Raw genomic sequence first — 14884 nt, forward strand, 5'->3', positions numbered from 1 at the left:
GGAGCTAATTTATTTAATCTGTTAGGGGGAACGGGAAAGAGACATCAAGAGGCCTGCGGTGTATGACATCTATTGAATCAACCAGGTGGAGGAGAATGTCCGTGTGTCGTTGACAAGCATAACAAAACTGTGCCACATTGAAGGAAATCTGTTTTTCTTGCTTTGACCTTTAACAATTCACAATTTATATGCTAATTTTTCTAAGAAGGCTATCTCCCAAACTTTCAGATACCATGCTTGGAGGACAGCACCAGCAAGATCTTTTCCCAGCAGACGTCCTTTTTATTGTGCGTTGATGTTGGTTTGTGCTTATAATGGTATTTGGGAAGTCACATGTGACCCCACTTTCCATACTGTTTGTGGCTGCAAATGTTCCAGAGCGGACATACTACTTCCTTTCTGATCAGTGCACATCCCATAACTTCCTAAAATCCTGCAACTTCTCATTTCACAATTGTTCCAGGGCTTGTTTGTTTAGTCCCAGTTTTGTTGCGGCTCCAAATGGCAATGGTGCAAATAATATGCTCTCCCAAGTCCACATTCCCAGCATGTTCACACTCCTGGCTTTGTCATGTCCACAAAATGGAAGATGGCAGGATTCCTAAGGACGTGCTCTACGGGGAGCTGGCTTCAGGTGCCAGGCCCATTGGCAGACCAACTCTGTGTTACAAAGATGTCTGCACATGCGTCACGAAGGCTGGCAACATCAAACTTTCTCTTTCCCCGCAACACAACAGTAGCGATGGGTGAATCTATTTCAGTTTCTCATTTGTCCCATCTAAAGTTCAGTTCTCCAAATTTCCACATTACAGTGGTACCTTGGTTGTTGAACGTAATCTGTTCCGGAAGACCATTCGACTTCCAAAACGTTTGACAACCGAGGAGCAAAGGGTGGTCTCCAAAGTCAACGGAGAAAATTGAAAAACAAGCAGCGGAAGCCGTTCGACTTCCGAGGCGCGTTCAAAAACGGAAGCAATTACTTCTGGGTTTTCGGCTTCCGAGACGCTCAAAAGCTGAGGTACTACTGTAGTTTGTGGTTGTTGTTTTTTTAAAAAGCCCTCAAGAAAATGCATCAGCATTTTAGTGTGACTTTCTCCTACTACACAAATGTTGTTTGTGTGCAGTTTTCCCTAATACATACATTTTTTGCAAAGCAATTCCTCCCTAATATAATGCGTTATTGTTTCCATTAATATATGCACTTCAATGTACACTTCACCCTAGCGTATGCATTTTTGTATACATTACTTGACTGGAGGACGGTGCAGCAAAATTCTGAGAAGCGCAAATTTCGAGGGATGGCTGTTTTGGGAAAATGTGAATTAGGCAGGTTCGCCTTTAAATGCAAACGGAATCCCATTCCCCCCCCCCCCATCCTTACTTGACAACAAAACTAGGGCTTCAGTTCGTTCTCGTTTGCAAAGCCCAGACTGCAAGGATCAGACTTCTTGTGCCATAGCAATGTCTGGAATCTGGCAGAGTGATCAGAGACCAAATTACCTAGAGGAAGGTTACATAAATGTGCCGCAGCTGAATATTTTCATTTTACTGCATCACCTCAGTTCCTAGGATGGGACTACCCTGCGGGGCTGGATGCAGATCCTGGAAAAGTACAGACAGGGTGATGAGGAAGTTAGCAGTATTCTTGCCTCCCCCCCCCCTTTTTCTAAGCCTGCTGGCTGGGTCATAAAGCAACTGTCACATTGCATTAGCCTGCAAACTGCTTCTCTACACACATGCCAACGAAGGCAACTGCAGCACTGTTTGTGAGCAGTGAGAGATCAGTGCCTGTTTGTTCATGAGGCAACGCTCCCTCCCCACGAGACTCGCACGCTTGCTTCTTTCGCATGCAGAACAAGGTTTTCGAGCACAGCAACCACCCGGTCCCTTGTGGGTTTGTGATCTTGTGCAAAGAGATTCTAGAACACGTGCAGCAACTGCGCATTGAATTACCCTAAATCCAGGCTGTTTCTGCACCTACATTTCAGGAAGTTCTCCTTGCTGCTTGCATAGTGAGAGGCAGTGTGGCGTAATGGTCAGAGAATCAGACTAACGTTGGGGAGAACTGGGTTCAAATAGTCACTCAGGCAGGGGTGCCAACTTGAATAAAATACAGGGTGGGAGCAGGCACGTCTCGCCCTGCATAATCGATCACAAGATGTGGTCGCAAACACCATTTGAATGGCAATGCCCATCAACTTGGGGGAGGGGCTCAAATATTTTATCAGGGAGGGGCAAAGGGACCTTGGCCCCCCCCCCAGGAGTTGGCTCCTATGCACTCAAAGCACTTCCAGACTGTCGACGTTTTCAGCTGGGATTCTATCACCTTCCAGCAAATTACAACTGATGGGATGGTTGTGCACAACTAACCCACTTTCCTGAAAGTTTTTTGCAACAAGGAAAGTGGCGGGAAAATATACCCGGGAAAATACGAGATAACACCTGCTTGGATGCAGCCTCATCTAACCTCCCCACAAACAAATCAGAATGAATGGTCATTAAATAGCCAGTCTCATCTGATCTCCCTGCAAACAGGATGCTCAATAAACAGGCCATCTGATGTCCCAGGAGAAAAATGGATCTACTATTGCATTATGTGTGTGACAAGAAGCATTCCTACCAAATCTCATTACTGGCCTGCCCAGAGTACATACTGGGAGAGATGGAGCATGCAGCCCTGAAGGCAATGGTGACTTTTGGGCTTTGTATTCATTCCCCTCCTCCAATACTCATTGGTTGAGAGGTCCACTAATAGCCTCTTAACTACAACCCCAGAAGATCCTGTGTCAAGACCTAGGCAATAAGTCTTGCTTCCTTCCTTCCATGTGTTTTATTCTCAACAAAGGAGAGAAGCTCCGTGGAAATGAATTAATTGTAGAGTCTGTCTGGAAAAGGACCATCTCTGATGGAGTCTTCATAATCAGCAGCAGCATTAGCAATAAGACAAAAGCTGTAAACAAGCTGGCTGCAAAGGAGCTCAGCAAATTGGTCTCAATTACTTGCCTATCTTGGGGAGAGAAAAATTAAAGTGGCCTTTTAAGTGCAGAGAGACGTGTTGAATAGAAATTCATAGTTATAAATTAGAACAGCAGCACATGGTCACAGAGAGAAAGCAAAGAGGTAATATGCTTTGTGTGTCCCTTGCATTGCTTAATAGAGCCTGTAGCAAATTGCATTCCATTCTACAGGTAAATGGTGTGTCTTTTCTCCCCTTCCTATTTTTGCTCACAAGCATTGGAGCCAATTTGAGACTGTTGCTACTTTGTGGGTGGGATTCAGTAATGTGGTGACATATTTAGGTTCCTCGGTTGAAGTGGCTTTGGCGCTTTTGCATATCAGACAAGGACATTTTGCAATAAGTAAGGGGGGTGAAAAAATGCACTACAAAGTGAGGTATAACCATCCCTTGATGCAATGTCGTATAACCTTTGCTGATTGTTCTGGCGATCACACAGGGTCCCCGGACGTTTCGCCGTCTATTGATCCCTGGGCCACCACTTTATTTCTCGCTGCCGCCACCCAGGCCCTACCTGGGATAATACTGAGTCCAGTCAGGGTTAAATTGGAACATAAACTTCTGTTTATTTATTGCAGTTTAACAAGCGTGTAGTTTCATAAACGGTTTTGGTCAATTACAATCATGGGGTGCCTATCCAGACCTATAACTTTTGCTACGTGCTCTCACTCACTGAACCACCTCTTAGATATTTACTTGTCTTCCTAGCCCCTAACTGTTCCTGACTCAGCTTATTTCGCTACACTAACTCAACCTACCCACAGACTCTATCCCAATTCACTCCCACTCCAACCAACCACCCAACTCCCAATGAACTCCTCCCTTTGCCCCTCCCAGAGCTGGTTTTATAGTCCCTCTGACTCCACCCCCCCGGGTCCTGATTGGGTAACCTGTTTAACTATTTCACCTCCAGCACTCTCATATATTAACGTCACAATTGTTAGCTTCAAAAATGATGCAATTAGTGATCTTAGTACTACCAGTGGCAGCACCAGAAAAAAATGGGAGTGGGGCATAGAACTGGCAAAGTTAGAAGGGACCACAAGGATCATCTAGCCCTCTGCAATGCAGGAATCTTTCGCCCAAAGCGGGACTCGAACCCACAGTCCTGACATTAAGAGTCTCATGCTCTACCAACTAAGCTATGATATCCTTCCTCCTACCTCTCTTGTGTCATATTAGGTTTTGCAGCTGAGCTCTGGGAAGGGCTGCTTTCACTTTGGGGTAGAGTTTCTAATCAGCAAAGAGCAGTACGAATTTCCCAGGGTCGCCATCCCACTGGTCCAGTGACTGAACCAGCCTGAGGCTCATTATCTTACAGTCGGCTCTCTTGGGTTCCAGTTTTCCTGCATTTAGAGCTGTGTAAGTGTCCCTTTTAAGGACCTGCTATCTGGTACAAGCTGGGAGCTGGAGTGTACCTGCTCCTTTCATGAACGCATCGGTGCATGAAAGAGGATGCCTCCAGCCAGCTGTTGAGTTGGATTAAGTTATTCATCCCTAAGACGTCAGATAGGCAGGCTGTTTAGCAATTAATAATGAAAAGGCATTGCGTGCATTAGAATAACCGCTATGGTTCTGCAAGGGAAAAGAAAGATGCAAGAAGTATTATCTTAGCAAATGCCCTACAGCTTTGTGGAAGAGCAGGAAGAGAGAATCTTCCTGGAGCTCTCAAATCAATACCCACAGTAACAATGGCAGGTTGTGCTCTTTGAATGTTCAGAGTTGCTCACTTCTGAATTCTGCGGTTTAATACAGAGGAGATATTCTGAGCACCCATCTGGTCCAGTTTCGTTGGATGTATTTCAGTTATTGGGGCTTGTGGAGAAGGTATTTGGTCAAGGCCAGCTCTCCATCTTTGCCTATTACGGCAACTAGCAGTGAAAGGGCAGTTGGCTGGGCCCAGGAGGCTGTAAATGTCTCCATAAAGAAGCAGTTCTTAGAGACCTGTACTCAAAAGATGTTGACAACTACAGCCTGGTGGCTAAAGGCTTCTCTAGATGTCCTCCATATTGTGCTTTCATGATGATTGGTTCTCATTATGCTATAGGGACATTCACACGTGATGACGCTTTCAATACTTGTTGCACCTGCAGAGGTTTTGGGCTGGTCCTATCACTTCATTTCCAATCAGTGCATGTTCTATAAGTGGGCATGGTGGGCATAGGTGCCAACTCTATGAGGCCCTGGCTCCTTTGCTCCTCCAAAAAATATTTAGGTCCTAGAGCCAGTGTGCCAAGGGGACCTTGCCTGTGGAGCAAAGCTGAGAGCTTAAAAGCTCTCTTTGGGCCAGGTGACCCCAAGTGGATGAATGCTTGGCCTTGCTCCAGCAAGGCCTGCTCAGTGTGCCAGTTCTAGCCTCCCTCTCATCGTCCGCCTTATTGAAGACAGGCTGGCTAGCTGCGAGGTGGCTCCAACAGTAACGTGATTCTGACCAAACGCAAATTTTGTGTGTCCGTGTTACCCGTGGAACCGAACCCCCATGTAAGATGCTGGTGTGCTGTGCAACGTGCCTGTATTAGGTACCTTAGGCCAAATTATTGTTTCCATGATGATTTATATACGTGTGGGTGTAAAAGAATATTTCTTTCTCTTGCAGGGTTACCTCTCGGAAGGGCTGGTGACAAAATGGTATCGATCTCCTCGCCTGCTGCTTTCACCAAACAACTACACCAAAGCAATTGACATGTGGGCAGCTGGTTGCATTCTAGCACAGATGCTGACAGGAAAGATGCTTTTTGCTGGTAGGTCTTCAGTTCTTGCTGGTAGGTCTCAAATTTTCTTTCTTTCTTTCTTTCTTTCTTTCTTTCTTTCTTTCTTTCTTTCTTTCTTGGAAAGAAGCTTGTTTAAATGCAATAGCTCAGCCGTGGACGTCCATTTAGGCTGAGTGTAAAATGCTAAGCGTTTCAGTTGGCTTTCAGATTGCCAGGTATTTTGCAGGTATGATTCAGTTGTACACAGTCGTACCTTGGTTGTCAAATGGAATCAGTTCCGGAAGTCTGTTCGACTTCCAAAACATTCGCAAACCAAGGTGCGGCTTCTGATTGGCCCCGAAAACAATGCCGACAACCGAAACAGATGTTCAGCTTCCAAAAAAAGTTCGCAAACCAGAACACTTACGTCCGGGTTTGTGGCGTTCGGGAGCCAAAACATTTGAGTACCAAGGCATTCAACAACCAAGGTACAACTGTACTGGTGAATTTAGGTTGTGCAATTGAATCCGGTAGTCTTGTGCAACAAACCACTTAAGAAACCAAAACACCCTGGATTTTTTTTGCAGATTAGGAACGTGATGGCAAAATATACCAGAAAGTGTGGGATAATGGTAAAGAGAATTGAAAGTGGGATTGCGAATAACTGCCTGGATAGCATCACAATCACAAATCATCAAGAATGCACAATAGGAAGGATGCCTAGAGGGGGGGTCCAAAGTGCTTACAAAAAAATAACCTGGCGAGAACAAGAAGTTTCCCCACCTGCTGGAAGGCTGTTGTCCGAGTCCATTGCCAGCAGCTGGAAACAGGGCCATCCATATTTGTTCAGGAATCGAGTGCACCCCCTGATGCTACTTGACAAATAAACATCCCTCCTTTTCAGTTTGACCCGACAGCCTTTCTTTCATCTCTGCTTTCATGGTGGTTATTATTATCCTATCCTTGCCCATTATTTGTTTTGCAAGACGGCAGGATTTTGACACTCTGGGTAAGCTGGACGCATGCAGCTTTCTCTAAATAAATAACAAGGTTCATTAATAATGGATTCTAACGCTTGGCCTTCCAAAATATTTCTGCTCTGAAGACCTGGTAGCGTTGGCTGTGCATAGACTAAGGCCTTGTCCGCACTCCTGTTTGCCCTGCACCTCGGGGTTTTCCACTGGCCCTGTGCTTTCTAAGCATGGGTCTGAGAGGTTTTGCCTTTCCCTCCCCAAAAACCCCCACTTTTACAGCGATAGTTCCATATCTTCCAAGTTCCCTGTTTTAAGAGGGATGGCCCCACTTTCTCTGAAGATGCCCTGGGCTCTGCCTTTGTCCTGGGGCACCCAGGTTTTGCGTGACAGGTGGGATCTATTACACGTTCTGGGATTTTTTTTTTATTTAATCATTTTTTCAACACAAACAACAACCAAAAAAAATATACAACAAAAACCACAATAACACTAATAACACAATTTAACAATTCAGATTTGAGTACTGATATACCTATAACTACACCTTTTTAAGAATATTTCCCCACCTTTCCTCCCCCTACTTCCCACCTTATCACTTAAGTAATCCTTCCAGATTTCTTCGTATTTATCCATTCTTAATTTGCGTCGATATGCAATTCATTCGTAGGTATCTAGTCTGTCCATATTGTCAGTCCATGTGCTCAATGGGATCTTTTTGTCCTGGGGCACCCAGGTTTTGCGTGACAGGTGGGCTTTATTACATGTTCTGGGATGTGTCTTTTGAGTACAGGTTAGGTAATTATGACTTGACAGTGTGGGAATGTTCAGGGAGGCAGGAGAGGATATATTGTTTATAATATCCTTCCTAACTTTCGTTAGCAAGTTCCTTTACTTAGCAGAGTTTACATTCCCCTTTTACATGCACAGCAGATAGCTGGCTGCAGGCTTGTGTAAGCCTCTCACTATTATACAATTCAATCTGTCTGAGATTGAATCGTACGTTCCTGGTAAGCTCGCATGAATCCCTCTTAAAAGAATAAAGACGCCACAATCTTATTTAAAGTCAATAAAAGAAGTTTGCTTTCATCAGGAAGAGCACAGTGTGATCCCTGAAGGCAGACTTAGATACAAATAAGTACATGTGGATCTACCCCATATGGGGGAATAATCTCAGTGCTTCTGCTAGTTGAGAAGCTAGCAGAGCATTTCTAGCTAAGAAGCTGGTCCAACGAGGAAGGAAGTGAAAAAGAGAGAGGTGTGCTGCGTGACTCGTCCTTTTATTACCTGGACAGGTTAGGTCATGCCCACCCTTCTATCACATGCAAAAGGAAGGATGCTCTGGCCAGGAGGAACAGGAAGTTTTGACTGGCTGGACCAAACATTCCCTCCCATGTCTTCTCTAGCATTACAAGGAATGTTGTGTTTGGACTGCTCTCAGTGGATTACATCCCAGAGAAGAAATAACGTCCTTTTTAATTTCAGTCTTCTTTCATGTAATCTCACCTGACATGTTGATCTCATTTTCAAAAGGCACCACTGAGCGGCGTAAACCACTCATGAGAGACAACAAAACCAATAGCTGAGTGCCGAATCCAACATTAGTAATATTCAGAGCAGACTCATTGAAATGAATGGACATGACTAGCTTATTTCCATTAATTTCAGTGGATCTACTCTGGGTAAAATTATGTTGTATACAACATAGGAAAAGAGGAAAAGAAAACATAGAGATAAATTAAAAAAAATAATGTTTGTAAAAAAAACACACCAAAAAAACCTAGAAGCTTTTCTCTTGGGAATTATAGGGATGAACTACCTAAATTGTATAGAAATTTACTTGTGTATTTTACTTGCTCCAAAATGGAAAGAAGTCCCAGCAAAGGAAGAATGGATACAAAAACTTATGGAGTATGGAGAAAAAGTGAAACTTACCAGAAGAATAAGAAATCGAGATAACAAACTTTTTGTAAAAGAATGGAAATGGTTTATTGATAAACCATAAATTGTAAACAGATAAAAACACTGGCAGGATTATTGTAATAACCTGCAGCTACATAAGAATGTGTGTGTGTGTGTGTGTGTGTGTGTGTGTGTGTGTATGTGTATATGTATATGTATATGTGTGTATATATATATATAATAAATGAGTAAGTTAAGTTAATTTGGATATGCAGAAAATGTTAAAAATAAATTTAAGGAACCACAGAAAGAGAGGGAAGGAAGTCAAGTTTTAAAATGCCTGTAAAATCAATGAAATGTATATATCTGAAAAGTATAACTATTTTTTAAAAAACAACAACAACCATAAATACAAATTCCAGCAGTGACATTAACAATAGGCTTCCTGAATAAGGAGACTTTTCATCTGATGGTGGAAGCGAAAATGAGCAGGTGCTGAGTAGAATCCTAGAACTGTAGAATGAAAGGGAGCCTCAGCGATCATCTAGTCCAGCCCCCTGCAATGCAGGAGTCGCAGCTAAATAGCTGAAGTCCATGAGTGGCCAGGGGAACCCAGAATGCCCTCCCCAGACTCCTGGCCTGAAGGTTGATTGTATGGTCACATAGTTCTCCAGGCAAATATTCCCTGTACCTAGAAAAGTAGTTTGCCATGCTAGTCTAGACTCTGTCTCTGACACCTAATTCTGTATGTGAAGGGATTTGTGGAGGAGCATTCAATCTTGTGAGCCACCGCTTTTGACGTGCATTAAGTGGCGCAGTCCAAACGCACCGCTGGGAACAGCGAGTGCAAAACTCGGGTGATGGCTTCCGGAGTGGTAGATCAGAGTTGCTACTGGTCTGCCGCTTCATAATTTGGCCAAACTGTTGCAGAGAGAGTTGTTTTGAGCTAAGGGATAAAAGCATAGCTGTCAAGCGCCCCTTATTTGGCTGGACAGTCCCTTATCCCAGCGCCATGCCCCGCTGCTGTCCCTTATTGATGATGTCCCTTAAATAAGCTACTGAAGGTAATGGGGCCCTTTCTATGTCCAGCTGTGCTTTGTCAACAACAAATTGTTGCTGTTTTTTGTGTTGAACATATGCTATATGGTAATTTATGGACCTAATAGGTATCTAAAGTCATTTGCACGCAACAAAATATGTATTTTATCAAAGTAATTGTTGATCCCTTATTTTGGCTGCTGATCCTTTATTTTCGAGGCTGCTGGTCCCTTATTTTCAAATCTGTAAGTTGACAGCTATGGATAAAAGAAGAAGAAGAAAGTACTGCTAAATCTACTCTGGGCGGGATTTGGTTTGTTTGGGGCCCGGGGAGAGGGAGGCAGCGTGTCTACACATTCTTCAGCACCCCTCCTTGCAACCCCCAGCTAGGGCATGTACAATTAGAGCTGTTGTTTTAAAATAAATAGTCAAGTGCTTTCCAGTCGTGCTGAGGATGTGCTTCTCCACCCAATTAAGCTATGGGAAGCAGGGGAAGAGGGGTAGGGATGGAAAATGAGTCAACTGATTCTTTGATCACAACATCGGTTCCCTCCTGTGAACGAGCGAGGGGGGGGATTGGAGAATGCAGGACATAGCAGGGCGATGCATTGACCTGTGTATCAAAATACTGACCTGACCAGACTCCAGGATGTCAGTGCAAATCTGCAGAATATTCTTATGCAAGAACTGATTTGCGCCCAGCAGTTTCTTCAGACGATAAATAATGGTGAACATGCACAAGTGTGGCCACGCCATAGATGTGTCCAAAGTTCTCCAGACTTACTAGTGTCTGAAGATATGTGTAAATAGTAGACCCGTTTCTCTTCTAAAGGGCACACCAAAATTAGGTACATGTTATGAGCATTCCCACCAGGGACGCGGGTGGCGCTGTGGTCTAAACCACTGAGCCTAGGGCTTGCCGATCGGAAGATCGGCGGTTCGAATCCCCGCGGCGGGGTGAGCTCCCATTGCTCAGTCCCAGCTCCTGCCAACCTAGCAGTTCGAAAATATGTCAAAGTGCAAGTAGAGAAATAGGTACCGCTCCGGCGGGAAGGTAAACGGCGTTTCTGTGCGCTGCTCTGGTTTGCCAGAAGCGGCTTAGTCATGCTGGCCACGTGACCCGGAAAAACTGTCTGCGCACAAACAGCTCCCTCAGCCAGTAAAGCGAGATGAGCGCTGCAACCCCAGAGTCGTCTGCAACTGGACTTAACTGTCAGGGGTCCTTTACCTTTACCTTTTATGAGTATTCTCACCTTTATAGCACCTTGCCTTCTGTGGCTGGTGAGGGCATATGCGTACCTTTCAAATGAACAGTGCAAGAGGGTTTCTAGATGACCTGTTAAGAAGGCATTCATTCTGACTCATTTGCACCAAGTTTGCGGAAGGTTATACAACATCACATCAGGCAATTGTTACCCTAACCTTCCTAGTGCATTTCCCAGTCGCTTTCTTTAGAGCACAAAGTCTGATTGTTTTTAGAAGCAAGTTTCTTGCATGTCAAATCCATTTTGGTTGGGCAACCCAAATTTGCTGGCGTGCAGTTGAAATTCCACCGGCAAATTAGCCTTGATGTGACCCAAGAGGCTATTGTCATGGTGTTCAGTGTGTACTTTGCATGCAGACAACCACAGATTTAACCCCCAGTATCTCCACTAAAGGATCTCTAGGAGGAAAGTCAGGACAGTGTCTATAATGGATTTCAAACACATGCATAGGTACCATAATTTTCACACATGACTTTACCACGTGTACCGCTCCCTCACCTGATATATTGGAGTCAGACCTATTGGGTGATCAAGCTCAGCATTTTCTACACCTATGGGTAGTGGCTCTCTGGGATTTCAGGCAAGGGGCTCTCCCAGCCCTATGTGGAGATGTCAGGAACCTGGGACATCCTACCTTGAGATCTACTGCCAATCTGTCTTGTCCATACTGAGCTAGATGGATCAGGTATTGACCCCAGCAAAAGATAATTTGTTCAGAAATTCAATATATCAGCACATACATGGGTCCCTAACATTGTACTTACTTTTACCAGGGATAGCTATTGCCACTTATCCCATATGCATAATTGCTGCTGTGTATATGTCATGGTTAAAGGGTCTTAATAAAGCTGGTCCATTTTAGCCTGTCCTCATGAAATCACAGAGCTTGAAGAGACTAGCAGACTATCAAACCCAACCCCTTCTTCATGCTTCATTCCCCCCATCTTCAATTAACTCACATAATCCACTTTTTAAAGAGGGCGACCTCATTCGCTAGCATGCGAGAGCACTGAGCCACTTTCAAGAGATGAGACCCCAGCCTAATTCCTGCATGGCTGTTGGAAGTAGGCAATTTCAGCTGCTAAAATAATCATGAACGCAGATCTGGAGTTTGTTAATTATTTAGGCAACGTTAATGAGACTCCAACAATAAAAAAACCAACCCTCTGTTGTGGTAGTTATGCTCTCAGTCTGACCTGGACATCTCTGGCTAATGGTCCTCAGAAATAAATGCACAAAGTGATCTAATGAAATGCACTCTATGTTAAATTATTTTGGTTTTGCTGTAAACCTCCTTGCTTTACTTTTTGTCCTTCAGCTATTACTTTTATTAAGTTGCACTGATAGCCAATTCTGAACATTTGGTGGCGGTGGTGGGAGAGAGAACATGCATAGATGGTCTTCTTCGCAGCAGGTGATTTTGGACCTCGCAGTGTCCACACGATGTCACCTTCATCAAAATGCCATCCTATGTGATTTCCCCATCTAATCTGGATTTATCATTTCTTCAGAAAATCCAGTAAATCTATCAAACAAACAAACAAGCCTGGGCAACATTAAATCGAGATAAAAGGAGTGGGAATGGAATGGCATTTTTATGAGGATGTTGTTGTGTGGATGATGTGGAAAACTTGCAGGCATAAGCAGCACCAAATCCACAACAAGTTGCTTTGTGGAAACACCCAAAGGACCCTCCCCCCCCCATTAGTTATCTCCCTTGTTACGGAAATTACCGGGGGGGGGCACATCATTAAAGTTAAATATTACAAATATTACAAATATTATGCCTGAATGTATCCTTTCAACTTGACAGCTCAGGGAAGTTACCTAGCTTTAAAAATAATATAAAATCATCTCCTTTCCCAGTTTCCTCCATTCCAAAGCTATTTTCCCGTTTAAAAAGGACTCCAGGAAGTTCCCAGAGGTGACAATTGCTGGGCTCATTGTTAGCCAAAGGAAGCCAAATCTCATCGCCTGACTCGCCTCAGGCTCCAGACATGCAAAGGAACTTCCATTGTACTTTTGGGTGGTGGGTACTTAAGGCATATTTGTCTATGCTAATCTTATACCTGAGTCTTGCCCTGCCATGTCTGCTTATGCTAATCTTGTACCAAGGACTTGTCTGGACATGTTTGCCAAGGTTAACCCCTCCCTTTTTGTCACATGTCAGTGATGTAGCAATGATGCTGTACGAACTGTATTCTGGAATATGGTGGGAAAGTTTTAAAAGTCTTTGTCACCCCATCCTCGGGGTTCAAATTTGCTCTTTGAACCTATTGCGCAATAAACTTTGGTCTACAGCTATTTACTCCAGTTGGCTGGACTCCTTCCTTTATTCCGCAGGGACCCATAGGCTCTGTCTGATGAGCTGGGTGACTGAGCAGCCTCGCACCTAGATTTTTTCCATGACACCCTTAACAAAGCCTCTCTTCTGAACCACCAGTGGTGACTGGTGCCCATTGCATCTTGTAGGGCAGATGGAAGGGAAATCAACAATAGGCAGAGCCACAATTGTCCTGCTTAGAGGTGCAAGGCACACAAAGAAGTTATTCATTGAATTGTTATGGAAGTTGCACAGCAAATCGGTGGACTGTGCATAGATCTCTTGGCTGTTTATTGTGGCACAGAAAACTGTTGTCTTCTCCCACCTAGTGGCAAAAAAGAACCATGAGCTTATAGTCCTTGTCTCTGAGAGTTCTTATAGAGCATTCATCCACATTTATTTTCATTAAGTTTGTGGGGAGGTTATATGATGCCTCCTGTTTACTGAGCCTTCATCCGATTTGCGCGTAGGTTGTAAGACACAGCATCAAGAGATTGTTATGTCACACATTATAGCATATTTTTCTGCCACTTTCCTTACCTCAAAAGGAGCAACAACAATTTGGGAGGCATGAGTTTCTTGTGAAAGAACACCAAACCCACTTTAATCGTGCAACCGAACTCTGCTGGTATAGACCTGAATCTTGAGGGCATAGCTACACTCCAAGTTTTATATTGGATTTATCTCCTTCTGGCTCCTGCTTCCAAGGAAGCTGAATGATTTCAAAACAGATTTTTTTAAAAGCACATATTCACGCAACACATAGTTAAATTGTGGAACTTACTCTGAAAGGAGACAGCAATGGCCACCAACTTGGATGGCTCTAGAAGAGGATAAGAAAGTCATGGGGGAGATGGCTATTGATGGCTATCAACCATGATGGCTAGACTTTGCCTCCATAACTGGAGGCAGTACAGTGGTACCTCGGGTTACATAGACTTCAGGTTACATACGCTTCATGTTACAGACTCCGCTAACCCAGAAATAGTGCTTCAGGTTAAGAACTTTGCTTCAGGATGAGAACAGAAATCGTGCTCTGGCGGCACGGCGGCAGCAGGAGGCCCTATTAGCTAAAGTGGTGCTTCAAGTTAAGAACAGTTTCAGGTTAAGAACGGACCTCTGGAACGAATTAAGTACTTAACCCAAGGTACCACTGTAATACTTCTGAATATCAGTTCCTGAAGACCATAGGAGGGGAAAGTGGTCATGTGCTCGGGTCCTGCTCATGGGTTTCCCACCAGCATGTGGTTGGCCACCATGAGAACAGAATGCTGGACTAGATGGGCCGTTAACCTCATTTAGCAGGTTCATCTTAGGTTCTTATAGTATACCTGAAGGAGCGTCTCCACTCCCATCGTTCTGCCCAGACACTGAGGTCTAGCTCCAAGGACCTTCTGGCGGTTCCCTCACTGCGAGAAGTTAAGCTACAGGGAACCAGGCAGAGGGCCTTCTCGGCAGTGGCGCCCGCTCTGTGGAACGCCCTCCCATCAGATGTCAAGGAAATAAACAACTATCTGACTTTCAGAAGACATCTGAAGGCAGCCCTGTTTAGGGAAATTTTTAATGCCTGATGTTTTATTGTATTTTAAATATTTTGTTAGAGGTCACCCAGAATGGCTGGGGAATCCCAGCCAGATGGGCAGGGTATAAATCATCATCACCACCACCACCACCACCAC

The 14884-nt window shown here is 44.2% G+C and overlaps 1 protein-coding gene and 1 long non-coding RNA gene across 6 annotated transcripts in view; both read left to right on the forward strand.

Annotated features, from left to right (window-relative positions):
• The window catches only part of LOC310744522, a 260442-nt gene that overhangs the window by 239242 nt on the left and 6316 nt on the right, over positions 1 to 14884 (forward strand). The gene's annotated exons all lie outside the window — the stretch shown is intronic.
• MAPK4 (mitogen-activated protein kinase 4) overlaps positions 1 to 14884 on the forward strand; it is a 93013-nt gene that overhangs the window by 71813 nt on the left and 6316 nt on the right. For 3 of the 5 annotated variants that reach the window (XM_083575697.1, XM_083575696.1, XM_083575698.1), the window contains one exon: positions 5613 to 5757. In XM_083575697.1, coding sequence (XP_083431823.1) covers positions 5613 to 5757 — 145 coding nt within the window. Of the gene's footprint in view, positions 1 to 5612; positions 5779 to 14884 lie in introns of all 5 variants that reach the window. The other 2 variants (XM_083575695.1, XM_083575694.1) reach the window with 1 other exon arrangement.

The sequence above is a fragment of the Podarcis filfolensis genome (genome assembly GCF_964270895.1).
Source record: "Podarcis filfolensis genome assembly, chromosome: 11".
In the NCBI taxonomy this organism is placed as follows: Eukaryota; Metazoa; Chordata; class Lepidosauria; order Squamata; family Lacertidae; genus Podarcis; species Podarcis filfolensis.